Genomic DNA, 27,872 nt, shown 5'->3' on the forward strand with positions numbered 1-27,872 from the left:
CACTGAAAGCATTTGGAGCTTCATAAAGTAAAAACCAAGACAAAGCAAGCTTTCTGAGCTGCTGAAATCCTATGTCAAGAAAAATTGGAACGCTTTTCACTTTTGATAAAAGCCAATGTAATACAGTGGTTAACTTGCTCCCGATCCAACATCTTTTAAACAAGTTCCTGGCATCATCTTCGACATAAGCAAAAATGAGCCAAAGATGATATATTTTCTATATCTTATCTTTCTTCCAATTAAGTCAATTAAGTAAGGTTTCAGTGATCTACATTTTTGGATCCTGTTTGTATTTAAATTGTACACAGTCTCGGATTTTTGTGGAATTGTATTGGTTTGGTGAATTTGATTCAACCGAAAAGGAGAATGTTTTCTGATAAATTGCCTGTCGTATGTAGGGTGTTCCGCAGGGTACTATGGACCAGGCTGTCTAACACGCTGTTCTTGCCACCCTGACGTCAGTTGTGACCCACAGAGCGGACTCTGCCTCTGTCCTCCTGGCAGAAGACGCCATGATTGTGCAACACGTAAGAACTCCTTCGGTAGAAAAACAAATAAATGACAATTTCACAGAGAAGAAGGGGAAATAAATGATGCAGCATATCAAAACTCAATACCTAACTTTCAGCTTCCTGTGTGTTGTAGCATGTGAGTCTGGTTTCTGGGGCCAAGGCTGCATCACCAGATGCAAGTGCCAGAGCAATTCTCTTGGCTGTGACCCTGTCAGCGGTCAGTGTGTGTGCGAGGCAGGCTACACCGGACACCACTGTGATAACAGTAAGTTTATGTATTTAAGTGTAATATCAGAGTCTCCAAGTACATATTTTAGTGAATGCTGCCACCCTGGGGTGACAGTAGATATTGCGTCTTTTGAATTAGTTTATGATAGTAAAGGTACTTTTCTGGATATTTAATTTTATGTTTAAGCACAACTTTTAATATGAATCTCAGTACTTATGATATACAATATAATTATAGATGTCATCTCTTTTTTGGCACTGAACATGGTGTAACACACAATAAAAGGTTTTTACAGGTTGCATTTTTCTGCTCTTAGATGTTAATAAGTTAAGGTTTTTGGTGTCATGCTGCTAAAGATACACTTTCTAATAGAATGTCTGTGATATGTTTACACACGCTGTCCTTCACAGAGTGTGTTCATGGCAGTTATGGTCACGGCTGTGCTCAGAAGTGCCAGTGTCAGAGCGAAGCCCACTGTGACCATGTGAGTGGAGCCTGCATGTGCTCCCCTGGATTTACTGGAACTTTCTGTGAAAAAAGTAAGTAAACTTTTTGTGAAATCTGAAGCACCTCCATCTTGTCTGTTATGTTTGATGTCACTGAACCCCACTTGAATCTTCCACATCTCTAAAATGTTATTGACTTCTTTCCTTTTTTTTTTAACTTTTTGTACATACGCACATGAATGTGAAAGAATGATTCAGTGACCATTGGTTTCTTTTCAACAAAGATGAGTGAGAATGTTAATCTGTGTATTTATGAGGGTATATGAGTGTGAATATGTTCAAAGTCTTATTATTATTATTATTATTCTCACTTATAAAACTGTGTTCATATACACCTGTGTGAAAAGCAAAGACATGGAAACTGGGAACTTTTCTCATTACAGTTGAACAAGAAATCCATTGATCCTTTTTCACACCTTGCCTACAGATGAAGATAAAGTACTTGACTTTGATGACCTTCTGTGGGGTTTACGCTCCTTTTTCACATGATAGCATAGTTTTGCTCATGTTTTCTTCCAACTAAAAGCTCAGGTCACCCAGGATTATCGCTCACTATTACTGATCCTCTCCTTTATTACCTCTTCTACCATTACTAAGTCCAAACAAATTGTTTTAACTGTGTTCACTGATCAACTTCATTGTCCATCCATCCATTTTCTATTAATCCAATTCAGAGTCGCAGGGGGCTGGAGCTTGTCCAAGCTGCCTGTGGCGAGAGGCGGTGTGCACCCTGGACAGGTCGCCAGTCCATCACAGGGCCACACAGAGACAAATAAGACAAACCATGCATTCACACACTCTTTCTTATGGTCAATTTAGAATCACCAATTAACCTAACGTGCATTTCTTTGGACTGCGGGAGGAAGCCGGAGTACCCGGAGAGAAAGAAGAAAGATTAACTGGTTACAGGTGAGGGTATCAGGATTGTCTACGAAAGGAGCGTCTACCAAAAGCTTAGTCTTCCCAAAAAAAAGGATGGGTGGTTTCGGTCTTTCAAAATCTACAGTGCAAAATTTTGTGAAAAGTTCATTAATGTCGGGATGCTCGTTACCATTGACTCCTCAGCCAAACTGCCATGCCAATATGATCAATATAGCCACTTTTGGCTGCGGGAAGACCTGAGAAAACACAACACACACTCTGCTGGTGTATACAGACAATCAAGTTCTCTGGGAACAAGCTCCTCTCAGATGGACACAGACACAGTGGATACATGTTCTGTGGTCAGATAAGTCCACATTAAAGCTGCTTTGGGGGAAGAATTATTTGTGCCAAAAAGAAAGACCATCCCAACAGATATAAATGAAAGATGAAAAAGCCAGCATCTGTGATGGTATGAGAGCGTGTCAGTGAACATGGCATGGATGGCTTGCATATGTATGTAGGTTGATGATGCTCGTATTGGAATTTTGGAGAGACATATGCTTCCATCAAGGTTAAGTCTTTCCCCCAAGAGGTCCGTGTTTATTTCTGCTGGATATCAGACCTCACAGAGGGTGTGTTTGACAGGCCTGCCTGCAGACAAGATATGTTTCCTGTTGTAAATGTATGGTGCACTGTGACCAGGAGAATCAGACAATGGAGACCAAATACTGAAAAGCAGCTGAGGTATTTGATTCAGCATAAATAGACATAGAGTCATCTGGCAAAAGTCAGAAACTTTATATCCTCAGTTCCTGCATGGCTAGAAAAGTTTAATTAAAAGCCCATGTGACAGAACACAATGGTAAACATGCCTCTCTCACAAGTTTTTTTTTTTTTTCTTGAGTGTGTTGCTGGTGTCAAATTTAGAATTTGCTTGTGTTTTTTCAACACAGTTAAGCTGGTCTGTAAACACACTGACAATATTTGTTGGATTTGTATGATAAATAAAGGTTCAAATACTGATGACACTGTAAGCTGTGACATTGCAAAATACAAAATATTTATCAGACATGATGATCTTTTTTAAGATTTTTAGACCTCAGGCCCACTTAAGCTGATACTGCTCAGCATGATCATTACTACAGTTAAACTCTTGATACACTAGAGGGAGCTGCAGGACATTTTTCTGATTTTCTAATTTCTGCCACTAAGTCAATGGATCTTCATACGGATTCAATGAATCACCACATTGGTTGTGTAATGTTATGAGTGAAACCTTTTTGAAACCACGCAAATCCCAAGATGTAATTTATATGAGTCATTCTGGGATAGATGGAGTGTGTCTATGCAGCCACCCTGCCATAGCAAAGCCTTCATGTAACTATTCATCTCATCATTATGACGTTTGTCCAGAACTGCAACAGTCCAAGAGCTTTACCAATGTAATAGATTTGTTCTTGATTATAGTCCTTTGACTTGAAGTGTCCTTGTGTTATTACAGGCTATACGATTTACTGTGAGTTCACTACCAGGCCTAGAAATTCATACCACCTCCGTAGTACACAGGGCATTGTAAATCAGAGCCAAGTCACACTAGAACAGAGCTTCACATGCTTAGTCATAACAGTGTAATGGCCTCACATGTAGTCGTCACTCTGATTGGACGCTGCTGTGGAAATGGGGCAATCGGTCTGACCAGATTTCATTTTTTTAAGGCTCGTTCCCCTTAAACCGAGGTGTCCAGTTTCTTAGTCTTCTGCTGGGCCTCTTCCTTCAAGGGGAGTCAGAAAGAGGCCTGCGCCGTGAGAAGGTCCAGATCTTTTTATTTCGTCTGTTTCTCAGAATTAAAACGGAAAGAAATGCCTTGACTGCAGTGCTTGCTACTACTGTTCGTGGACAATTCTCATACACCCGTGGCTTAAAGCTTATATGTCATTATTCATAGAAATAACTGTTTCCACAGGACTCAGATGCTTCATTACTATGCCAAAAGCATTGTTGTGGTGCTGGCATTGATGCTAAACTTTTTTTCAATTATTACTGGAGGAAAGAGGCCTTTGTGCTGACTGGGGTCCAGCACACCACTTCTTCAATTAACGGGGATCATGCTGGTTTACGTCTTTGATGTTTGCTTCAAAACAGCTCATTTGGTTGCAATAGAAAGGACTCTGGTTTGACTAGCATTGAACATCCGCATTATTGTTGGGCAAACTGGGTTGTTTAGTTGTTATAAAGACCCTGAGTGGCACCAGGAAGTTCTATTCTATGTTCTGTCTATACGCTTTATTTCTGTGGTGCGCTCTCCCCGGCTGTGTGGTCCCTGGACCAACTTTATGGGCTGACAGCAGTGGCTCTTACACAACCAGGGATCTGGAAATAATCCTGCTGTCTTAAAGAGCTCATTTAGTCTAAAGATGGAGCCTTTCAGTGATGGCACAGTGTGTGTGTGTTTGTGAGTGTGGTGGTCTGCTCAATTCTTTGTGCCCTGCGTTTACAATGAATCTCGTTTACAAACACCAGCAGACAATGCGCTTATATCAGATGACAGATTGCTGCTCTCTGGTTTATTTAGAAACCAGTTACCCCCTGCTGTCATGTTCAAATAATATACAGTTATGTGAAAAAAGGACCTCTTTGAATTCAGATTTTTTACATATCAGGACGTGATTAAAATCTGGTCCTTAACAGGTCTTATAGTTAGATCGTTATAACCCATATAAGATATGTTATAGCTTGTCATTGTTCATTCAGTAGTAGCAGTGTGTGAAAACTAACTACATGCTTGCATAACAATTAAGCTTGATTAATCGATCATCAGCAACTGTGAGCACCTCTAGAAACGTTTTGGCAGATTGCTGGTCAGGACCATTCAGGTTTGTGTTGACATAATGCCGAGGAGGAAAGACATCAGCAATGATCTTAGAGGGGGAACTGTTGCTGCCCATCAATTTGGGAATGTTATGTCCATTTAGAGTCCATTGTTCTATAGTGAGAAAGATTTTTGGCAAGTGGAAACTATTCAAGACAGATGACAGTGTGGAAGTCCCAATACTACAATAAGAAAGAGGCTGATCAAGTTTGACTTTTTGTTGCTAGAAGAGAGCCTCTTCTCTCTAAAAAGAACATGGCAGCACAGTTTAGGATTGCGAAGTCGCATCTGAACGAACCATAAGACTTCTGGAACTAAGTGGACACATTTGGCCATAATGCACAGTGAAAACCAAACACTGCATATCAGCACAAACACCTCATACCAACTGTCAAGCAAGGTGGAGGGCGGCTGACAATTTGTGCACCCTTTCGGACACCTTGCAGTCACACACCTTGAACTCCTTTGTTAATTGAAGCATTCCAGAGTCAAGTGGGAAATCTGAGAGCTAAAGATTGGCCAAAATTAGGTCATGCAAAAGGACGATGATCCCAAAACAGAAAGAAATGTACAACAGAATGGCTGTAAAAGGAAAGAATCAAGGCGCTGCAACATTCCAGTCAAAGTCCAGACCTCAAACTGAGTGAAATGCTGTGATTAATTGATCTGTGCATAAAGAAATTAAATCAAATTCAATTAACTCAAGCCATGTTGTAAAGAGGAGGGGGCCACAATCCCTCCACAACAATGCAGGAGAATTATTGTTGTGAGGTTATTGCTGCTAAAGGTGGTTTAACAAGCTACTGAATAATGGGATGTGCATATTTTTCACACATTTTAGCTATTTACCTAATTTAAAAGCCAGGAAGGACCAGAGGATTTTTGTTGTTGTTGTTTACTGGTACATAAAACAACCAAAAAAAGGTGTGCTTTCTTTTGCACATGGCTGTATTATGTTTTGCAAATTGCCTGAAGATTTAGTATAGAGGTTGTCCTTTATAGTAATGTTTGCTTATAATATTCTAGCTTTAGAGATGTGTTGAGCCACTGTTCAACTGGCAGATAAATGACATATTAGAGCGTTCTTCTCCTGCAGGCCAGCTTGTTGCCATGGTGTCAGGAAGCGCTATCATAACAATAAACAACAGACAATAAACCAGCGACAGTGCTACCACTGAGTTAATGTACAGCTGTATTAGGATGACAGCATCCTCAGTGGGCTAGCTTTAATAACATTGCAGTCTAACCACTACAGAGGCAAGCAAAGACGTCATGCTGTCAGCGTGGGAACACAGTGATGGGCATGCCAGAAACTGCTGAGCAGCAAAGATATTTTTCCCATTTTGAGGCCTTGAGGCAGAAAGGAAGGAGTGCACAGCATCATCATTTGGAAGAGAAGGAGGAGACTATGATGCACTAACTGTAAAGGAACACCCTTTGACATTTAGGATGTAATTAGGAGTATTTAAATGCAGCATAAATGAGAACGAGAAACTGCGCTGTGTTGAGATAATTTGGACACATTTGAAGCCCTCTCCGTGCTCAGATTCTGCAACAGAAAACAGAAGAGAGTCATTCAGTTAGTTAAGCTTTGGCACACATGAGCTGTGTTTCTATAAATAAAGACCAGAATTGGAGGGGTTTTTGTTTTAGGCAAAGTATAGCTACTGCGCTCGAGTTAGCCTGTGATCTCCAGAGTGACAAATTGAGTGATCAAAAACTAGGCTGTGAATAAACACAGTCATTCTTTCCTGCTCTGGTGAAGTCATGCTTACAGACAATATTTACATCCCAGTAGTGGAAAGGCTCATTCATCCCACAGTCTCTGGCTAGCTTCTTCTGGATAGGAGGCGCTTTGTTTACCAAACTCAGTGAGTGTCACTTAACTATACTCAAGCTTAAACTGTGTTTTTGGCTCTCCCTGAGAATGGGAAACAGACCCTTACACTGACATCGCCTTGCATCAACAGCAACTGTGTAGGTGTGTACGTGTGTGTGTGTGTGTGTGTGTGTGTGTGTGTGTGTGTGTAGCACAGTAACCGGGCTTTGTTATGCTGTGTGTTGGTGGGGCCTGTGGACACAGCAGGTGCTCTATTTACCGGCTCTCTGTGCCCCCTCTACCCCCAAAAGGGAACGGCCTCCGAGCCTCCATAAACTTTGATGTGGCCCAGATCCACCACACATGTGTGGGACAGGAGCTGACTTAACGAACGCAGACGCTCTGCAGCAGCCGCAGCGTGATACTGCAATTTGATATTGGTATTTTTGGGAGGGTGGCAGCACAGAGAGGGAAAGTAGGAGGAGGAGAGTGAGAGTAGGGGACGGGAAGAGAAAGAACGACATGAAAAGGTTGGCATCCAAACCTTTTCCTCTCCTCTTTTGTGAAGCTGCCAGTTCTAACCAGTCGGATGTTTTATCTCGGCCCTCAGTGTGCCCGGACGGCTTTTACGGTCTTGACTGTGGCCAGATGTGCGAGTGCAGGAACGGTGCCCGCTGCCACCACATCACAGGAGCCTGCCTATGCACCGCCGGCTGGGCAGGACCACACTGCATTCTGGGTAATGTAAGCCACATCATTAAAACAGGGTGTGAGGGAGGCCCTCACTGCAGCCCATCACGACATCCTCTCCTTAAACACAACTAAGATGTGTTTGTGAACAATTATCTCTATAATCAGACAGTGCCAATGACTTTTTTTAGGGATGCGTAGGGGAGGAGAAAGGGGGGAGGACAAGAGTGCCCTCTGGCACACAGGGTTTAATTGAGATCTATTCTGGATAAATGCACCCACATGTATGTAGAGATCAACATCAGGGGAAAGGAGAACATAGCTTGGAAGAGTCTTTTAGTAGCTAACCAATCAGTGTTCTCATGCTAAAGTTTCTTGAGGATTTCATGCCTTTGTTTTAATGAAGCCAGTGAAATGCCCACTAAAGTTCTTAGTCTGTCATTCCGCAGCCTTATTCAAGACTTTCCTCATGCCACAGCCATTTTGTGGTTCCAACTACCAGAGCCAGAGTCAGCAGAAAGCCACTAGCATGACTTAATGGCCCATCTCTGTCATTAGCGCATTTTCCTCTTAGACTCCAAATGTCATTTTGAACTTTGATCATTAATGAGAAGTTTGCAATATGTGTTCTAAAAGCCATGATGTCTAAAAATATCATTTAAGCCCACTGCTCTCATACATTTGCAGTAGAGGTCGGTGCAGTGCAATAGCGCAATCGAAGCTATTACTGACTGTGTTGTGTCAACGTTTTGTTAAGTTATTATGCCTCTGTGTGTTTTTTCATGTGGGCAGAATGCCCAGAGGGTCATTTTGGAGAGCAGTGCAGTCAGATCTGCCAGTGTCAGAATGGAGGCAGGTGTGACCACGTCACAGGGCGATGCAGCTGCACGGCCGGATGGACTGGAGTCAGCTGCCAACTGCGTGAGTTGATAAAGTGATAAAGTACCGGGTTAACTAACTTTACTGCAGTGTTTGAGAGCTTTCATGCTTTTAGAGACATGCGTGGTTTATTATTAAGTCTTTTAAAACTTATGATTTAACTCTCCACTAAACTTTTTTGAAATTACGTGCTGCAGTCTTAAATGCTGACTCGGGGTCATATGGCATAGAAATGGACTTTTGAAATCCTACAAAATTCCTAAATAAATAAAACTTGAAATTGTCGTTTCCTGGTTTACCTTTGTGATATTGACCAATTATCTTTGAGCATGTTTGCCATGTTTTGGAGAGCAAAAAGTGGCTAAACAAATTGGCTCTATTGCAAATCTTAAAACTGTTGAATTCTGCAACTTTGCCTCCAGTTTACACATATTCTGTCATACTTTTGTGAGCCATTTATTTTATTAATCGACATACTCTGTCATGCATGTGTATGTGTGTGTGTGTGTGCAGCCTGTCCTCCAGGACGTTATGGGGAACATTGTTACGGCCAGTGTCTATGTCAAAATGGAGGTTTTTGTAATAGCGTGAGTGGCCACTGCTCCTGCCCACCGGCATGGACTGGAGCTGCTTGTGAATTTGGTGAGTTCTACTATAAGAACTATGGATTACACTGCAAGGAAGTTCTCCCTTTTTTTAAAAATAGATGTTCTCCTGATTTTGTCCAGATGTTTTAAGAATTCAGCATCTTGTAAAACGTTTCCATTCCTGAGATAAGTCATTTTTTTTGTCAAGTGAATTCCTTTCACTCCCTCCTAGAGTGTGAAGAAGGACTTTATGGAGAGAACTGCACCCAGACCTGTAGATGTGCCAATGAAGGGAGATGTGACCGAGCGACAGGGAAGTGTGTGTGTCCGCCTGGTTGGATTGGAGAGCTCTGTCAGTCAGGTGCCTTCTTAAAATTGACTTCAGAATTGTTGTATTAAAACATATTGATTGAACAAAAAAGACCTGAGGATGTGTGCACGAGCCTCTCTTCACACATTTTGCACTTGTTCCGACACTTGTGAAGGAACAGTCGAAATTGTAATAAGTAAGTTTTTCCTCTTTCCTCGACTCTGATGTATGCTGACCACGAATGTGTTTTGTCTGAAGCCTGTTCTGAGGGATTCTTTGGGAAGGGCTGCGAGCAGAGGTGCGACTGTGTCCGCGGCTCAAGTTGCCACCATGTGACGGGCCGCTGTGAGTGTGAGCCAGGCTGGAGAGGAGCCAGGTGTGACAAATGTGAGTGCATTAAGAAGCTGGAAGATTTCGACTGAATGAAAGTGGCAGGACGGAACATTAGGGTAAACTGACTGCATGTTCCTGCTTGTGTGTTTCAACTGTCAGCCTGCCTCCCCGGGTTCTTCGGTGCTTCCTGTGCCCAGCAGTGTCAATGCCAGACTGGGGTGTCCTGTCACCATGAGACTGGGGGCTGTGGTTGCCCAGCTGGACTCACTGGGCCTGGCTGCGAGAAAAGTAAGAACACCAAGGAGAAGTATGTGTCAGCAAGGCAAATTTATTTTAATGGCAAAGTGAGTAGCAGTTGATTGCTCTCTCTATACTGCTTGAATAAATTCCTTCTTTAATGCTGCTGTGAAAGACTAGAGTTTACAAGTTTTTGCTACATTCGAGCAAATCCACTCCACTCTTGCAGGAGACCCTTACTATCAAAGGACTGTATTAGAAAGTTTCATTATTTACATCACACCCTGTAGGGCTGTATACCACCAGCTTCACCAATCAGCCCTTCTCCGCTCCTCCCCACCCCTCTCACAGCCTCAGCTCCCTTCCTCTCCTCACACACTCCCCAGACATCTGATAAATGTTACACACCAGTTGCCAAGTAAAACAGAAGGCATTGTTTTTGTCTCCTCGGCGGCGGATAAGGGCTTTTGGAAGGCAGACATGCATAATGACAGCACCGTAATTGCCTCTTTAGTCTGGAGTCCTTTCTTATCTGTCCCCCACGCTGCCTGCTGCTGCCTGACTGAGTCGCTGAGTGCTGTGGTCTCACCCACAAACATGTTTGGTTCACAGATTCATCTTGGTCGCTATGACTGATTGTCCAGGGACTTCATTCATTATTGTGAAGAGTGTATATGTATGGATGTAGAGAGAGTGTGTGAAAGAATGTCCCTCTGTGTCCGCCTGGCTTTGGGCACTAGGGAAAGTTGTTGGGAGTGTTGGTTTTGTTACCCGTCAAATGCTGAATGTCCCAGTATGTTTGTGGGATTATCTGAGAGAGGAAAGGGAAATGGCATGTGTCTTTGTTCCCACAAGCTGCCAAATGTGTGCATGGTTAAGGCCTTATCTGCAAAACTATGCATAGCTGTAAATTGTGATAATTCAACGCACTGTTGGAGTTTCACTCAACGACACTTAACTGTTTTTTCAGTGATATTTGGAATTTAGCAAATTTAGCAAATAAATACGGGCAGAAACTGAAAGATATCACCTGTGCAGTTAAGTCTCAAGGATTTCTTTTCCCTCGAAATCAAATGCTTTGATGTTTTTTTGCTGATACATATATGATGCCACATGATTCTGATTGTGTCATCCTAGCCTGTCCCTCTGGCATGTTTGGGCAAAACTGCAACCGGCTGTGTCAATGTTCTGGAGTACAAGAGCAGTGCCATCCTGTGACGGGCAAATGTAGCTGCTTACCTGGTTATTACGGGCCACGATGTGAGCTTCGTAAGTTTTCTGTAAATTGTCTTCTCTCTGCATGTATTTTATAAGATATTACAAGACTTGCGTGAATATATGTCTCTTATTAAACAGTGAGTTTCATTGAAATAATCAGCTAGGTACATAGATACACATTTGGCCTGCTTTGGAAATTTCCATGAATGCCAAAAACATTAATGTGAAAACATTAGTTCACTTTTGTTTACTCTGCATTTTATGAGGGCGTAAAACTGAAAGATCCGCTAACCTGCCTGCCCTATTTTTCAAGTGCAATAAATCCAACCTTTGAAGCTGGATCAAACATCCCGACTACTTAACAACAAAACAGTTGTCAAAAGCAGCTTTTTTAGTTGAGAATTTTAGCCAAGATTAAGCAACGTCGCTTTCCTAAAGTCATTTCTGCCATCATTTCAATTCTGCTCGGTCTTTGTAATTCCTTCTATGTTGGTACAAATCATTCATCTCTATGCATTTGGTGCAAATTGTAGCTGATCAAGAAAGAGAGGCCAACTCTACCCAGTGGCTTCCTGTTCATTATAGGATAGATTTTAAGATTTAATTGCTGGTTTTGAAGGCTTTTACAAGTCTGGCTTCTCCCTCTTTGGAAAACTTTTATACTATCATAGATTATTTAGAACAATGAGGTTGACCAAAACTAGATGCCGTTAGATGTTCCAAGATCTAAACACGAACATAGAGGTGATCGTACCTTTGCAGCGGCTGCTCCTAATCTGTGGAACTTTAGAAACTTTTAAGAAGATTTTAAATATCCATCTCTTCTTCTTGGCACTTGTCTCGAGTAAAACTTCACACCTTGATCTTATCCATAAAATAAGATTGTGTCTTTACAGAATGCTTTTTACTACTTTTTGTCTTCATTTGATCACCCGTTGTGTTATACTGGATGATATTTTTATTGCCTTTGTGTAATTGCTGTTCAGCACTTTGGTGCAACTCTCGTTTTTAAAGTGCTTTATGGATAAAACTGACATTCTCATTGACATTAAGAATTACCCCTCTTTCTCCTTTTCTTCCTCTTCTCTCGCTGGGGTTTCCAGGATGTCGAGCAGGCACTTTTGGACCAAACTGCAAATCCAGGTGCACCTGCATCAATGGTGGTCGTTGTGACTTCAGAACTGGGACTTGTTACTGTCCTCCTGGTTACATTGGAGCTGACTGCAGCTCAAGTAAGTTGAACTTTTTTGAACCTCTTTGTCCTTTACATTAAGAATTCTTCTATTTTGTGCATTTCCAAATGAAATTAGCTCCCTTGCTGTATTGGAGAATTCACTATGGAGGTAATCCACAAGGGTATGAAGGAACGATATTTATCTCTATAATCTTTGTATTTTTGGGTGAGTGACAGCATTCGTATATGTGCAGGGTGTCCAAGTGGGTTCTATGGCAAGGACTGTGCAAAGCTGTGCTCCTGTGGGGAAGGAGGGCAGTGCCACCTAGTAACTGGGAGGTGTGTTTGTGGCCCTGGTAAGATGGGACAGTCCTGCCAACAAGGTTTGTCTGAACTGATTTAATTTGATACTTGTCAGATTAATCAGAACATTTTACAGAAATGAATTGGTGTGGGAAAATGTGGGAAAAATGAGTACAAAAGCTCAGAGATTGTCTTAATACTGGATAGGGATGCTATTTTAGAGTTGCTGAAATGAGTGCTTGCTGGCATGTTTTAAATCAAGTGACAGTATTTAAGCAAGAATAAATGACTATCTACCGAATTTCAAGAGACACTTTGAGTGAAAGCATATCACAGATTTCAATCCAGTCTTTTATTCAGCCTTTTATCTTTGACCAGTCTCATGAGTAAACAAAGAGTCACCACTGACGCTGACATGCATCATTTGGCGCCATTGGCTCTAATGAGTTCTTTAGAAACGAGAGACCTAACAGAGAGTGAGAAACATCCACTAAAAGGAGGGTGTAGTTTTCAACTTTTTTCTCTGTATATTTAAGGAACAAATTCTCCATTTCCGTAGAGTATAGTCTCTGATGATCACAGGGCTTTTATTCCCGGGAAACAGAGGCAGAGCCGAGTTTTCTTTATCTCTCCTTTTATCAGCAATTCAGTTGGATTGCAAATGGGGGATTTCCAGTATAACTTGAACTAAATGTTCTCCTCCTCAATCTCCTGCATGTACTAGAACATACCACCTCTTAGGTTCCTCTTGTTGAATGTTTACAGAAACCTATAAGTAGCTCATTCTCTGTGTTCCGTGTCGCTGGATTTGGCAAGCAAGCAAATAAATAAACAGGAAAATCAAAGATGTCTTGCTTATTGTTTTCCCAATTCTAAATTACCCAGAGAAGCATGATTATTCTTTTATATCAGCGCCAAATTAGACTACTTTGCCATCTCTTTAATGAACTGTTTCTTAAATAAACATTAATGTGGTTTTGTATTTGTATGTCTGTCTGTAGCTTTTGTCTTATCATGACTTTTTTTGATTGTTTCTCCAGCTTGTCCAAAAGGGCGCTACGGCCTGCAGTGCAGAATCACATGCCGCTGTCAGAACGGGGCTTTGTGTGACCCCGTCGATGGGTCCTGCAAGTGTGGACTGGGCTGGACTGGACCCCACTGTGACACAGGTATTCTAACACTTCCAAATAGAATACTTTAACCTTTTGCCTTGAGTATCTACAGCAGCATCGCTTTCAAAGTGAATACAGTTACATGTTGAATGCATACTGTTGACATACTAGTCTTGAAATTTAAAGTAAAAAGAAAAACTCAAACAATTTGGATCTTGTCTGTGCACTTCCAGCAGCTCAAACGTGTATACACTCCGTTGAAAGGGAGCATGACATTAATAAAAGATAGATCAATTGTATGCTACAATTGTATGCTATACTGTGCACACTGTGGGTCAGATTGTCAAAACTAGCATGCTTGTGTGTCGAAAAATGCAGTGAAACTGAATGAAGCAGGATTCTGGCAGTGCTCATGATAAAAAAAAGAACCTTAAGAGCAGTAACAAACATCATAACTGGTGAATAAAACTCATTCTCTCACATTTCAGAGTTCAATTTTGTTATTTTTGTGTCTGCATTTGCACAGCTGGAAATGAAAATGTGCTCAAATGTTTTTATTTGTGATGCACTTCATATCTCATGCACACTTTAAATCTTTACCTGCTCATTTAAACCTACCATATAAAGAAGTCATTTACAGACATTTTTATTTGACTGATAAATGCTAGTAAGCTGTTTTTTTACATTTCTGTTTAATGAAATTATTTCAGTAGAACTATACCTGAGATCTATACAACTGAAAGTCTCTGAAAGGCAAGGTCCGGCAGCCCTAATGTTCCACTCAGGCTATTTGGAAGGGCCAGCACCAAAAAATCCTGACTACTTGCAGGGTTGGGCTGTAAAGCTAATTAACATGCACTTTGTGGAACAGATTGAATGAAAAGCTAGCAAACCGAGGACAAATCATTGCAGGTTAAGTGACCTGCTCCGGGAGAGATGAGCTAGACTAGGGCCGCAAACCTCGGCTAGCCCAGGATCTAGTAGTGTGAACTCTCAGGTAGATCATGAGCTGACCGGAGGTTTGCTCACTGCGAAAGCCTCTACCTCCAAGAACACTGGGCAAGATAGGCCTGAGGACCAGGCAAGAGGGTTTCCAGTGGGCTCGCAAGGTTTGCCGACTGCAGTGACTCTTTTCTGTCAGGTTCAAAGATTTATGATGGAATTTTGTATTTCATCTTTTTTTTTTCCTGAACTTCATTGGACATGCAGTAATAACACAGTGTCACAAGTAGTCATGTTACAGCTTTGCCAATTTGATAACTGGAAATTTCACAATCAGTCTCTGTGTGTGTTTGTGTAGCTTGTTCACAGGGAAAGTATGGGCTTGGTTGTGCACTGGACTGTCCCTGCCTTAACAATGGAATCTGCAACCGTTTTACCGGCAGTTGCAACTGTACACCTGGGTACTATGGACCCTCCTGTCAACATGGTATGCAAAGATGTACTCATAGTACAAAAATGTCTTTCCTTCCAAAATGAAATAAATGACATGACCATTTACTGTATGAGCAGAAAAAAGTAACTGTAACATGAATTGTTTTTGTACTCTTCCAGAGTGCCCTTCTGGGTATTATGGAGTGACGTGTGCCCACACATGTGACTGTAAGGTGGGGCAAGCGTGTAACCATGTGACAGGCAAATGCATATGTCCACCAGGATACTATGGCCCACAGTGCCAAACATGTGAGTACGCCATGTTTGACTAACTAAAAGTTAATTATCTAATGATATCCATCACAATACATTTACACATATAACATATTTTCACAAAAGTGGAATATGGTTAAAACGAGTAAATCATTTAACTTAAAAATATAAAGTCATTTTTAAACAGAATGGTTATTTTATCCTTCAGGTATTTTCTAATACTTTGGGATACAGGAATGTCATGTCAACACTTACGTGGTATGTGGTAATTGAAAAACAGCCCCCTGCATACCCAGCCACAATTGCACACGAGTAACTTTGAGTATGAATTCATTAGAAAAACAAAGGTGTGTGTGCTAGCACACAAACAGACAGGCTTTTAGGGTGGTGAGCAAGAAGGCAGGCTGGTTATATGATGAGAGACAGGTGTTTCTCTACTGCTTAATGCATTCTTGTTACATCACTGGGCCCTCCTGCCTGCTCCTGGGGCTCCCAGCCACAGTGTGAGAGCCTAAACGGCCACTTCAGCACCAGCAGGAGACATGACCAGGCATCAGGGAGCAGCTGCATGCACATGTCTCGAATACAGACTTGGCTCTTTGAATGTGTGTGTTTGTGTGTCTGCATAAGAAAATATGTCTGTACATATTCTTATCTTTTGTGTATTATTTTTGTGGCCTAAATATGCAGTAGAGCAGAAGTGCATAGACATACAATATATCTTACATTTTATTGCAGGAGACCTAAATGTCAATAAAGATTTCCACCTAAAGGTCTAGACTTAACTTTGTGAGAATATGCTGTAAAGTGCAACCCCTAGCTTTTTATATTTAGTATAAAAGACTGTGGTACATAAGGTAAAATGGTGACGTGATTGACGAGACACGGGTGTACATTTTTTAAAAGAGTAAAAGTAATGGTGGGGCTTTGGCCTGCAGGGTGTGAAGCTGGCAGCTTTGGAGTTAGTTGTGCAAGATCATGTGACTGTGCTGGTGAGGCTCCGTGCGACCCAACGACAGGACAGTGCCTCTGCCCCCCAGGGTGGACGGGAGAGAGATGTGAAAAAAGTATGTGAACATCCGATTCAGACACAAGCCCACATTGTTTGTCTTGCAGAAATGATTTTCCTTTCTTTTTTTTTATTTATAAAAAATGTCTTCTTTTCTTTCCACACTGTCTTTTCTGTGTAAGCCTGTGATGGCGAGCATTTTGGCCCAAACTGCGCTCTGCTGTGCCGGTGTTCCCACGAAGCCCGCTGTGACAGGGTGAGCGGGCGATGCCTGTGTCCGCTCACCTGGCTCGGCCCAAGTTGCAGTGAAGGTAAACCTACGTTTCCACCGCTGCACACGCACATGTTGAGTTATAAAACTCAAAAGCAGATCTGATTACGCGCACGCTGACGACACACACACACACACACAAGGTCAAGGGCAGTAAAGCTAAACCAGCTTCAGTGAAATACTGTGTCGTGAAGTGTGTGAGGCTGAGCCCCATCACTCTGCGTGTCACTCTGTCTCCCTCAATAGCCGCTCCTTTCTCCTGACAGTTATTTTAATCTGCACCCAGCATGACGCCAGGCATGAGGCTGTCTCCGTTTTACCTCCTCCAAGCCAAGCACACGGGAGACAGAGCAGTTACCTCTCCTCCAGAATACCCCAGAACATTTGCTTTTGATTTTCAAATAGTGCTGATGTCTTCTTGTCTTTTCCTTTTTTTGCCAGCTTTGCTACACCAAACCTCAGGAGTGCTGAGCTTCTCTGTATCTCACAGAAAGAGAAGAGAAAGCAGCAAAACCACATAACCCGAGCAGAGGGGCAAAATCCTGACTGGCCGCCTAACACGGGACTCGGCTCAGCGAACCTTTGCTCTGATCATCTTTGGAAAGGTGACGTTGGATGTGTGGAACTGGTGCTCAGCTGTCAGAGACTGGCACTCCATCACCGAGTCTGAAAGCAGAGACAATCAACCACAGGACTTGGCATGTGAGAGGCCTTCAAAGGACCATAAAGTCAAACTTAGCCCCGTCTGTCCAAGATTTAAATTCCAGGGTTGCGCAGGCTTTGTAGCAATACACACAAATACCTGCATCGCATTACTGTTGTTGATTGAATGTGGATCGTTTTCAACTTTTAATAACTTGTTTGGGGTTCGCTTTCTTGAATGCTTTTAGACAAGTCATGAGGGACTCTTTATGACCACTGCCAACATTTGGTTTTATTTGTTCAAGGGAAAAAAAAAATAGTTATGTTCAGAGAAAAATAACACCATGGGCTTATTTTGATGAAAATGCTAACAAAATATTAGATCCAAGAAAAATGAATTGAGTTGAATAGAGTTGATTATTATGCAGTTTATCATAGTGCTCCACTAAACACTGAAATGAGTCTTGACTCCCATCACTTACATCTTTCTTATTTGTTGGGTTTGTTTTGTTTTTCGCTCTGAGCTGATACTAATATCACATTGTGATATTCACAAATTTCCCTCGTTTATCATAAGAAATCATTTCCCAAATGATGCTAAGTTTATTATGTTTACAGTTATTAGTGGCTGTAAAAGATGGTTCAGCACAGACCGTCAAGGGACCCGCTTAATTCAGTTCAGGGGGGCAAGAGGACGGGAGCCTATCCCAGCTGCTACTGGGTAGGAAGCAGAGTGCATCCTGGACAGGTCGCCAGTTCATCATAGGGCCACACAAACAGCCGTGCACACTCACAGTCACACTCAGGGTCAATTCAGAATCACCAGTTAACCTAGTCCTTTTGGAGCTGGAGTGCCAAAAGAGTAGACTTGCATGTAAACCCCACATAGATGGGCCCCAGTCAGGAGTCGAGCCATGAACCCTCTTGCTGTGAGGCGACAGCACCACACCACTGTGAAGCCTCCTGTACACCTACGTTATCAAAAAGAATTCAAATATCTATATAAACAAGCTTCATTGCCCTGCGTTATAAACCCTCTTCTTCTAGTAACGCTGAGCCTGGGTTTTTAGGTTGCAGTGCGGTGTGCGGGTCCTGGAACACTGCAGCTGAAACTTGCATGCATTGCACTTCTTTCAGATCTGTGCTTTTTAATTTAGCTGATTTTAGATGTTTATGAGATTTTGATGATTTTATGAATGCTGTATTTGTACACATTCATGGTGGTTCTAATGTTGCACAATCCACTGGCCCTTTTGAAGCTCATGGCAAGTCCTGTAACATTATTACTATCACTTACTGTGCAGAGCTTTACAGTAAATGTGCATTTCATTTGAATTCATTTTTAATTGTTTTTTCTTTCATTCTTTTTGTTTTTTTGGGTTTTTTTTTGTTAGCTTTTTTCTTCTTTTTTTTTCAAAAACTACGTGTATTGTATCTCAGGTCAGTGCCAGTAACAGCGGCTTGCAAAAGTTTGGGCACCTCTCGTCGAAACTGTGAATGCAAAAACTGTGTTACTGTGAATAGTTAGACCAGTGTAAGTCATTCCCCAAAGCCACAAGGTTAAAGGGCACATGTTCTAACTATTTAAAGTTTAAACGATAAAAAGAGAGATTCCGTTTATCATTTCCATCTTTTACACTTGTAAAATAGAGAGTACTGCAGAGGGTCTTTCAATTCTAGTTTTGCCCATTCTTCCTGCACAAGCTTCTAGCTGTCTTATATTCTAGGTCTGTCGGCATGTACTACTCTTTTTATGGAGGCTTTTGAAGTCTATCCATAAATTTTTTAATGTTCAGATTGTGAGACCATGAGGGTCATGTAAAAGCCTTCAGCAGTGTTTCAGCTGTCCACTGTGGATTTGATGTTATTTTATGAGGGTTACCCTGCTGAAGAACATCAGCTTTTTAAAAAGATTTTTTTTACGGACAGTGATCTTTGCCTCCAGAATTTGCTGATATTTAATCGAAACCAGTCTTTTCTCGGCAATACTGATTCAATTTTGCCTGTGCCCTCATCAGTCTACGGGGGTTGTTTTAAAAATGTATCAGTCACGTTCACATCATTCTTCAAAAACGAAGAAAAAAACGAAAATATTGATTTTTTTTGTTTGTTTTAATATTTTATTTTATTTTCGTATCTATAGCTTTGAGTTGTGTTTTGCACATAAGTGCAACTTCAGTTATTGTTGGGTTAGTGTCTGTGTCCTTTCTCAATGATTTACAACAAGCTTTCCCAGTAATTTAATGCCAGTTCTTCTCAGATATACACAGTACCAGAATTTTTGACCAGAGGTGCCCAGACTTCAGACATCAGTTGTGTTCTACTGTGCTCATTCTCTAGCACATCAGTGGTGCTACACTGTATAAAACTGATGGATTCCATTTATTTGTAAATTCATTTTTCATCTGTTTTTTTTTATTTCATTTTCTTAGACAGAAAAGAAGAAAAGGGGCCACAAAGCAAATAAATGACAACAAACACATCTGTGGACATTTGCTTTAACCATCTGCTTTTAACTGTGTGCTTTGAGTGCAGTATTGCTTTGTATAGATTTCTCTGGTCCTTCGGTGGGGTGGGAGCACGCTGTAAGCTATTGATGTCCAAAAAGGAGCAGCTAGGTTTCAGCTGTCATGGAAATCCAGTGTGTGTGCAAAGCTACTGGCAGACATCTTTTATCAGCCTGGGCAAGTTCAAGCGTTAAGGTCATGCTTGCCTCTCTGATAAAATTGGAGTGGGGGGTGCACCTGAGCTATGGTATTATAAGTTATACATGTATGTGTGTGTGTTTGTGAGCATCAGAGAGCAAGTGCACTCTTCTCAAGGCATTTTTCAAGATCATTGGAGCATTTTCCCTTCTATTGGTCAAAGGCGGCCGTGGTCCAGCAGAGGCAGGCAGGTACCTGGACCGAGCATGCACCCTATATCCAGCATCCCTGGGGTGAGTGATGGTTGAACAAGCTCACGAGCAGGGGACGGAGCCCCCTTTCTCACACACACACGCACTCACACACACCTCCACATCCACTCTCCGGTGAGGCTGATGGATGGCGGAGTGCTGCAGCTCGCCCTGTGTTGTGACAAGCAGCAGATGTTCTCCAATAATGTTTATCGGCTGGGCCTTCATCTTCAGATGACACACACCTGTTTCCAGACAAGCAGGCTCAGAGAAGCCATCAATCCACTGAAGTCTGGGTGGCCACTGCACCGCTGTATCAGCCCGCTGCATGGAACATAAATGAAAAGCTTCAAAATATATCTAAATGCTGAGATCTATATATATCTATGCATGCCAAACTCCATCTATGTATACCACTGTACTGCTACTACTGAACAGTGTGTGGCTGGAGTCATTTTTTCATGATTTTGGAGCTAATTCGAACATGATTTTGTTTGCTTAATGGTGTCAGAAATTGAGGAGCAACTTTTGTTGTGTTGCAAGCGAATGAATAAGTGGCCTTTGTGCTAAAAGACTTGGAGAGAGAAAAACACTGTTTTATGCAAACTTCCTTATCGGGAGAACGAGAGGGGAGCAGGAAACTGGCAATAGCCCGTAAAGGGTAAGATTGCATCGTGGGTACTTTTTCTCTGTAATTAAGCATACACCACTCTTTGCAAAAGAGATTCTATCACTTTACTGACCAAGCTTCACGTCCCAGAGATAATTTCTGCCCCTCTGCATTGAACCAGATCTCCCAGAAGGCCGGGGTGTTTTGAACTCCAGCTGACAAAGCTGTCTGCTCAGATAAAGGATTGAGGGGAGGGGGAATCATTTCAACACGTCTTGCACCATTAGTGTGGTTGTTGACTGAAGAAACAAATGTTAAATGTGAGGGCTGCAAAAAAGATGCATATCAAGAAACTCTCCCACACTCTGAATCTGTGTGCTGTTAAGAGTGTTTCTTTGGTTTCGATGTGTTAAACTTGTGAAAAATGTGCATTTATCTTGGCAGAATTGATCCTCTTCTTCTACTTCTACTTGTGCCAACAAAATACAACGTTTGAGGTTAATTTGAACTCACAGGTTATGTGCTCTAACATAAAAGCAGGTAGGTGCATTTGCGATTTCCAACACTAGGTGGAGCCATGTACAGGAAATAGCCTGTGAGCAGAACTCAAGTGAGTGCACATGAATGAATTGATCATGTTGTATGAACATTAGGGGTCAGATAGTGTTTCAGTGTTGCATACATTTTATGTCCAAGTTGCTCCAGGAGTATTAAAACCCCAATCTGTGAACCCCATGCTTCAAACACAGAGCTGATGGCTTGATGAGTTATTTTCTAATCCAATCAATGAGCAAAGAAAGAGCCTCCAAGTGGTTCTGCCACCACGCCTGTCCTGATTATACTTGTCATATTAAAACCACGTGCAGAGCTGCTTTGCTCTATTTTTGTCTGTTCTGTGGAACTGTACCCAGTGTCCATCAATAACATTAATGACCCATAGCTTCCAGGGAGAAAAAAACAAACTGTGTAATTAAACCACAACCTTCAACTCTATTGCTCTCTAAGAGGGAGCAGACAGGGGTGCAGAAAAGACAGTGAGATAAGCAGAGGAGATGAAAAAAAGAGGAAGACATGAAGAGTTACGTCCGACTGGCCTGAAGTTGTTTATCTTCCCTTACATATGCACATGCTGTACGGAGGATCCAGACAGAGGAGGTGAGGCTGTTATTGTAAACACAACAAAAACTTGATGTGGTGATTTGTGGAGTTTCCCCACCCAAACACTCAAATATACACCTCCCACTTCTGCCAGCTGTTGGTAAGTACCTCTCTATACCAACCTCCTCTCCCGTCCCTCCTTAAGTGATACACACCCTCACCCATCCATGCATCCTCCTCCTCCCAAATGTTTCCCCTGGTGTCTGAGTCAGCACGGGTGCCAAGTCAATCAATGTGAGAGCTGCCAGCTGTGGCGGCCTCCCTCTCCGCTGTTGTGATGTATGTTCCAGCGAGCGGAGCGGGGCAGTTACATGCCACACAGGGCTGGCCCTGAGGATGGGTGGCAGAGGAAACGAATGAAGGGCTGGGGTGAGGAGAGAAAGAAGAAGGGGAGGAAAAAGAGGAGGGCGGCTGAACAGGAGCTGTAATGAGGCCTGATGGATTCTGAGGCTGTGCCAGCTGCCCCATTAGCTGAGTGGCTCCAAAGCCCACGAAGCGCTGCCCACAGAGTGCCCACCATACCACGTACACACACACACACTGGAGGGACGCAGCAGTTTGGGGATCCACCCCCTTTCACATATACACACGCATACTTTTCACATTAAATTAGGTACGTGGGATTAACCAATGTGCACTACTCTGTCTGACTTCCTTAGCTGTTTAAACGCAGACTTACATGCACACTCATTCAGGACTCTGCCAGCCACACTTAGCAACACAGTGAGCCCTTTATGAGAAGCTGAGGGTTAATGACGGCAGTAACTCGTCCCAACGTGTTGATTAAGTGTGAGGGGATACATGGGTGACATTGGCATGTGCTAATCAACACTGATCAGACCGTACAGACACGACAGTGAATGCAACGCTTCCAAACTCATCCGTACTCTACTTCACTGCGTCCACAACCACATTGTGCGTTCTTCTGTCTATTCATAGCATTTTGGTGTTGTTTCAAGTGGCAATGCCTTTGGTCTTTTGTCAAGAGAGGGCTTTTTAAGCAGGTGATGTAATTACATGAGCAATTTGACTTTCAGAGGGGGCAAGGCCACTGAGAGGCTGTTGGCAATATGTTTCCGCCAAGTTAGTTGCCAGATGCGGTAATGCTATAATTCCTGCTTGTTCAAACCTAGTCAAAGTGTTGTTTTATTGCACCTGCAGAAACATGCACTGTTTCCGTTTGGATTATCATATATTTGGGTACAAATGCAATGGGATTTATTTAGTTGTTCCAAAATACGATCGTCTAAATCAAACACTTTTTCTTTTTTATAATTTCATACTTTGGAAGCATAAATGATTTCAGATTGATGAAAGAGGGATATAAACAAGTTGTTTTCAACAATAGTCTTATAATAACAAAGCATCAAGTGACCATGTGCAACGGAAAAGGGACTTGTAGCTGCAAAACCACATAGACTTTTCACCAAACTCCACAGTTCCCCTCAGCCTCACAGAGTTTTATGATGTCTTTCAGGTCATTGTTTTGGTTTAGCTGCCTACAGTTTTACTGTTTCGCCTCAGTCTCACTGCTCTCATGGGGTTGGCTTTGGCAGCAATAAGCAGCAATTTTGAGCTTTGCACTACCTGGTCAGCACCAAACCTAAAAAAAAAAAGAAAGAAAAAAAGTTGTGTTCTCAGAGACCAAAAACAAAGCTAATGACCTCATTAACCTTTTAATGGTCTCACTTAGAAGAAAGCATTTGCATTAATCTTCATTTCATTTAAGATGTGCATTTTTTTTAAAGAACTGGTTGAAGTATCAAAACTATAAAAAGTCATGACATAACTTAGTTACATCATTGTTACCACAGTGACTCAAAATGTGTTCTGCCCAACAGTGAAGCAGGAAGATAAACAACCACCTGAAACCATTATCAAGAATTCAGAAATAGAGTGACTTTTCCTTATCCCCAACATTTGCCCAATAAAAAATGTAAATGGTAGTAAGTTGGTTGATACCGATGTTTTTTCCAAAAAAACGATCACATTCATATCTACTTAATTCATTGCATGGAAATGAAACACAACAAATGCAACATAAATTTCAGTTATCATACAAATGGAGCTTCTCCAGCCTAAAAAAAAAAAGCTAACCAACTAACAAAACAGCGAGAGAGAGGTTTCATTTGGTCCAATCCCTGCCAAATACGCTACTCTGAAATAAGTCTAATGTTGTTCCATATTAGTTAAATTTGTCACTATATGCTAATGCTTGGTTTGCTACATCATCTTAAAAGGTCAGGTTGTCTCAATATCGTGCACACACTGAGAAAAGCAATGCTGTTGCATCACTGCTGACAAAGTCCCATATTTATATAAGCATGAAATAGTCCATAGTTACACAGGTGACAAAACTGATGATCAGAAACAATACCGTCACCACTTCATTATGACCACGGCTCACATTGCTACCATCTATTCAGCTGACCTCATCAAAGCTGGACGACCCATGCCGACCTCATCAACACTGCCTGACCCCCTGTGACCTCATCAAAGCTGGACGCTCCATGGAGCCCTGAAGGCTGACGACAGGCCTTAAGAAAACAACCCATCCATTAGGGTGCCAAGAGCACTGTAAATGTAGAACGTCAGCGCCAGCCATCTTCACTGTCATGCCCAATTTCTCCAACCCCCCCCCGCCGCCCCGCTCGAGCTTCTTGCCGGACAATGGGGCTGCTAAACCTCCAACCCTCCCAGCCACAATGTCCGCCCACGTTGGCTGGCAGCAGTGACAGAGGGGGGTGCCGGATGGGGAGGCCTGCTGCAGGATGGGACTCTTATTGAGTGTTTGAGCGATGAGCCAGGTCATCGCATCTACCCACCTCATCCATCATGCCCCACAAACGGACACAAATAAAAAGGACACATTCCTGCCTCCGCTCCCACTACCACATTCAAGCTTTCTCCAGCCTTTTCTCTGCTTCCCTCTCTCTATGTGAGCCAAGGCCTCGGGGAGAGAAAAGAAGACCAGAGTTCAGGCTCTCCCTCGCTCTTGGAGGCCATGGGAGCGCCAGAAGACAGCGCCAGGTGGTGTTCTGACTCATGTCTCCTGGTATAAAATTTCAGTTTGGGCCCAAATGATGGGCAGCCAGAAGGACTATATGGAATGGGGAGGTGTGAGGGAGGTGGAAGACGAGGCATGAGTGGCTAATTTACGAAGAAATAAAGAGAGAGCAGAGAACATGTCCATCCACATTGTAGTCCTTTATTTTCTTAGTTGTTCCTCCCACAGTATTGAATTGAAATGCATAACAGTTACATTGTAGAAAGCATTAAAACAAAGTACCTCAACTTGCTGATTACTTTTTAAAATCGATTATAAACAAAACAACAACAAAAACAAACAGGAAATCTGGTCCCTCAAAACGGGAGAATAAATGAAAGTAATCTGTTATTTATCATAAGTTTGGCACAAGGGATTAACATGAACCGAACATCACACAAGCTTGCAGACAACTGTAGAAAATGTCAGATACGGATCTTACCAGACCAATCATGCGCTTATGAAGAAATTATACCTGTCTTTTTTTTAAGTATTCATTCTTTATAATGTTTTTTTTTTTTCATTTTGTACAATTGAATCATTAAATTGTCATAGAAAAAACCCTAAAGAATATCTATTCATTGACCGGTTTCATTAGTAGAATAAGGTGTGAATTGTACGTTTAATACTATCCGGCACTCAAATGTAATCTACAAACCCCGTTGAACTCTGGGATAGGCCCGGTTAGGAATCTCCCCCTCACCTGGGCTAAGAGCAGTGCTATTCAGTAAACAAACTACAGTTTGCCAAGGAAATAAATACAATTCTCAAAATACAACAGCAAATAACAACAACAACACCAAAAAGAAAAGAAAAAAAAAAGCCAAACAAAAACAAACAAAAAAAGAATGATTGTCTAAAAATGAAAGACACACGAGCATGGAGTAGCTAACGACTAGCATTCAGGCTATTTAGTGGTATTGTTGGTTGACTAGGATGAATTCAAGGGTTTTTTGAAAAAGACATAAGCCCTTTACAGAACAACAATTAACTTCAGCACTGGCTACTTATCTCAGCAAATCATATATAAAAAAAAACATTGTGTTTTCTTCTCTTCCACTAAAAAGACAATCTATTTATATCCTTTCACAGATAGCGAAGGCGGGGAGGACGGAGTGCAGTGGAGAACAGTTCTTTGACACTTGTGTACAGTGCTATGATTGTGCAGACACACGCAGCTTTGAAAACACACATGGGAAACTGGCCTGATTTCAGTTTAACAATTTTCATTTGTTCTTAAATGACTTCAGTGACATTAAAGCGCTGCTAGTGCTGTCCTTACATGGAGCGGGTTACCCACCCCACTTTTCATTTTTATCGCCAAGTACACGTATTTATGAGGAACATCTGCATTTCTCCGGGGGTAAAAGGGAATTCTTGCTCTGGCTTTTATGCTTTATACACAGTGAAACACGCTGGCTGAAACCAGCTGTCTTAGAGACACAACCAAACTCAACATTTAAAGTTCTCCTTGCCTTGCATGTGCCGGGCAGTGAATTCACTCTAGCAGTGACACATCAGCACATCCGTCTTCCTCATCTATCAGCTGCCTTTGCGGTGCAAAACAGAGAAAATCAGAAGAATAAATACAGCTATTATTAGTTTAGCATTATTAATTTCACCTCATCCTGGTTGGTGTTTATGTGAGAAATCAATTTCAATTTTCTGTTTCTGCCAGAAGTTGTGGTTTTTTGGAACTGGGGTTGGGCTGGGCTCTGCGTGGACAGTGACCCCGCTTTGTGTGAAAGGCAGTCAGATGGGCTGTGGTTCTGCTCAGCAGTCACTCTGTGGACGATCAGGGGCCCCTGCTGGGAGCCCCTGCTGGGAGCCCCTGTGATGGACTCCCAGTGTCATAGGTCAGTCAGGGGGTGAGAGGTGAAAGAGTGGATGCAGCGGGGTGTCATCATACATGGCTGAGGGATTGGATGGCACTGGATTCAGCAGCAGCCCGAGCCAGACTGTGCCACATGGCGGCTGGGTTGTGGCTGGCTGAGTGGAGAGAGTCCTTTTCAGCCAGAGACAGCATCATGGCATATGCCTGAGGGAGCAGTACATGGATTACGCTTAATCGATGTGAATAAAAGTGAAGATAGATGTATATTGATATGGTAAACAGTTGGAGATGTGTGTGTGAACTGTCAATGTATCTTTTACCTGAGACTTGGATTTTCTAAAGAGTGGCTGTTTGACCGCCTCAGTCAGAGAGGGAGAGCCAAACGATCCATCGTCCTCCTCTCCATCTCCATCACTCAGCTCACTCTCCTCCAGCTTGCGCATGTCAGAAAAATGATGGATATGGTCCAAGGCCGAGTAGCTGCTCTGTTCCTCCTCATCGTTATACCTGAAAGTATTACAAACAAAAGAATTTAATGCAATCAGCCATTTCTAACATATTTGGACCATATAACTTCATTTCTGTATGGCCTTAATGTGACATTTACCTCCTTGGAGAGGTTTTACAAATTGTTTTCAAGTCGTTTTGTTCACTAAAGTCCATTTCGCCTTGTATGATATCATCGCTCAGGTTGCCAGGAAGCTCCTTTGCTTCTCTTTTCTCAGGGCTGCTGCTAGGCTCCTCTGCTTCCTCCTCATCAGCAACCAGGTCTTCCACTTCCTCGTCTTCCAGGTCACGTGACCCATGGCTGGCCAGCAGTGGCTTCCCTTCTTCAAATGGAACTCCATTTAACCTGCAGACCAGGATCACTCTTTAGATCAATACAGGTAGATGATGCAGCTGGCATTCATATAAAAATATGGCATAAATGGCATAAATGGCAGACATATAAATTACATCTTGCCAATTACCTGCAGCTACACGTATTCCAAATACATTTAAGTATACAGTAAACAGGGTTTACTTTCTTGCATGAACCTCTACCAGTTTTAAACAAAAGCTGCACAAGATAAACAAAATAAGCAGTGGTGGATCTGAGGCATAACGTGGCAGCTGC

At 42.2% G+C, this 27,872-nt stretch overlaps 2 protein-coding genes across 14 annotated transcripts in view; one reads left to right on the forward strand and one right to left on the reverse strand.

The window, feature by feature from the left end:
• The window catches only part of egfem1 (EGF-like and EMI domain containing 1), a 65,454-nt gene extending 45,777 nt beyond the window's left edge, over positions 1–19,677 (forward strand). Inside the window, exons 21-38 of the mRNA XM_075474453.1 lie at positions 399–527; positions 646–777; positions 1,152–1,280; positions 7,410–7,538; positions 8,282–8,410; positions 8,882–9,010; positions 9,188–9,316; positions 9,524–9,652; positions 9,758–9,886; positions 10,973–11,104; positions 12,157–12,285; positions 12,482–12,610; positions 13,571–13,699; positions 14,943–15,071; positions 15,197–15,325; positions 16,228–16,356; positions 16,481–16,609; positions 17,011–19,677. Coding sequence (XP_075330568.1) covers positions 399–527; positions 646–777; positions 1,152–1,280; positions 7,410–7,538; positions 8,282–8,410; positions 8,882–9,010; positions 9,188–9,316; positions 9,524–9,652; positions 9,758–9,886; positions 10,973–11,104; positions 12,157–12,285; positions 12,482–12,610; positions 13,571–13,699; positions 14,943–15,071; positions 15,197–15,325; positions 16,228–16,356; positions 16,481–16,609; positions 17,011–17,090 — 2,279 coding nt within the window. The 3' untranslated portion in view covers positions 17,091–19,677. The remainder of the gene's footprint in view (positions 1–398; positions 528–645; positions 778–1,151; positions 1,281–7,409; positions 7,539–8,281; positions 8,411–8,881; positions 9,011–9,187; positions 9,317–9,523; positions 9,653–9,757; positions 9,887–10,972; positions 11,105–12,156; positions 12,286–12,481; positions 12,611–13,570; positions 13,700–14,942; positions 15,072–15,196; positions 15,326–16,227; positions 16,357–16,480; positions 16,610–17,010) is intronic.
• A 5,393-nt stretch (positions 19,678–25,070) lies between these two features.
• mecom (MDS1 and EVI1 complex locus) overlaps positions 25,071–27,872 on the reverse strand; it is a 129,331-nt gene continuing 126,529 nt past the window's right edge. For all 13 annotated transcript variants that reach the window (XM_075473687.1, XM_075473682.1, XM_075473681.1 and 10 more), the window contains 3 exons: positions 27,363–27,608; positions 27,076–27,262; positions 25,071–26,959 (listed from right to left, as the gene is read on the reverse strand). In XM_075473687.1, coding sequence (XP_075329802.1) covers positions 26,825–26,959; positions 27,076–27,262; positions 27,363–27,608 — 568 coding nt within the window. In that variant the 3' untranslated portion in view covers positions 25,071–26,824. The remainder of the gene's footprint in view (positions 26,960–27,075; positions 27,263–27,362; positions 27,609–27,872) is intronic.

Source organism: Odontesthes bonariensis, chromosome 9 (assembly GCF_027942865.1).
Source record: "Odontesthes bonariensis isolate fOdoBon6 chromosome 9, fOdoBon6.hap1, whole genome shotgun sequence".
In the NCBI taxonomy this organism is placed as follows: domain Eukaryota; kingdom Metazoa; phylum Chordata; class Actinopteri; order Atheriniformes; family Atherinopsidae; genus Odontesthes; species Odontesthes bonariensis.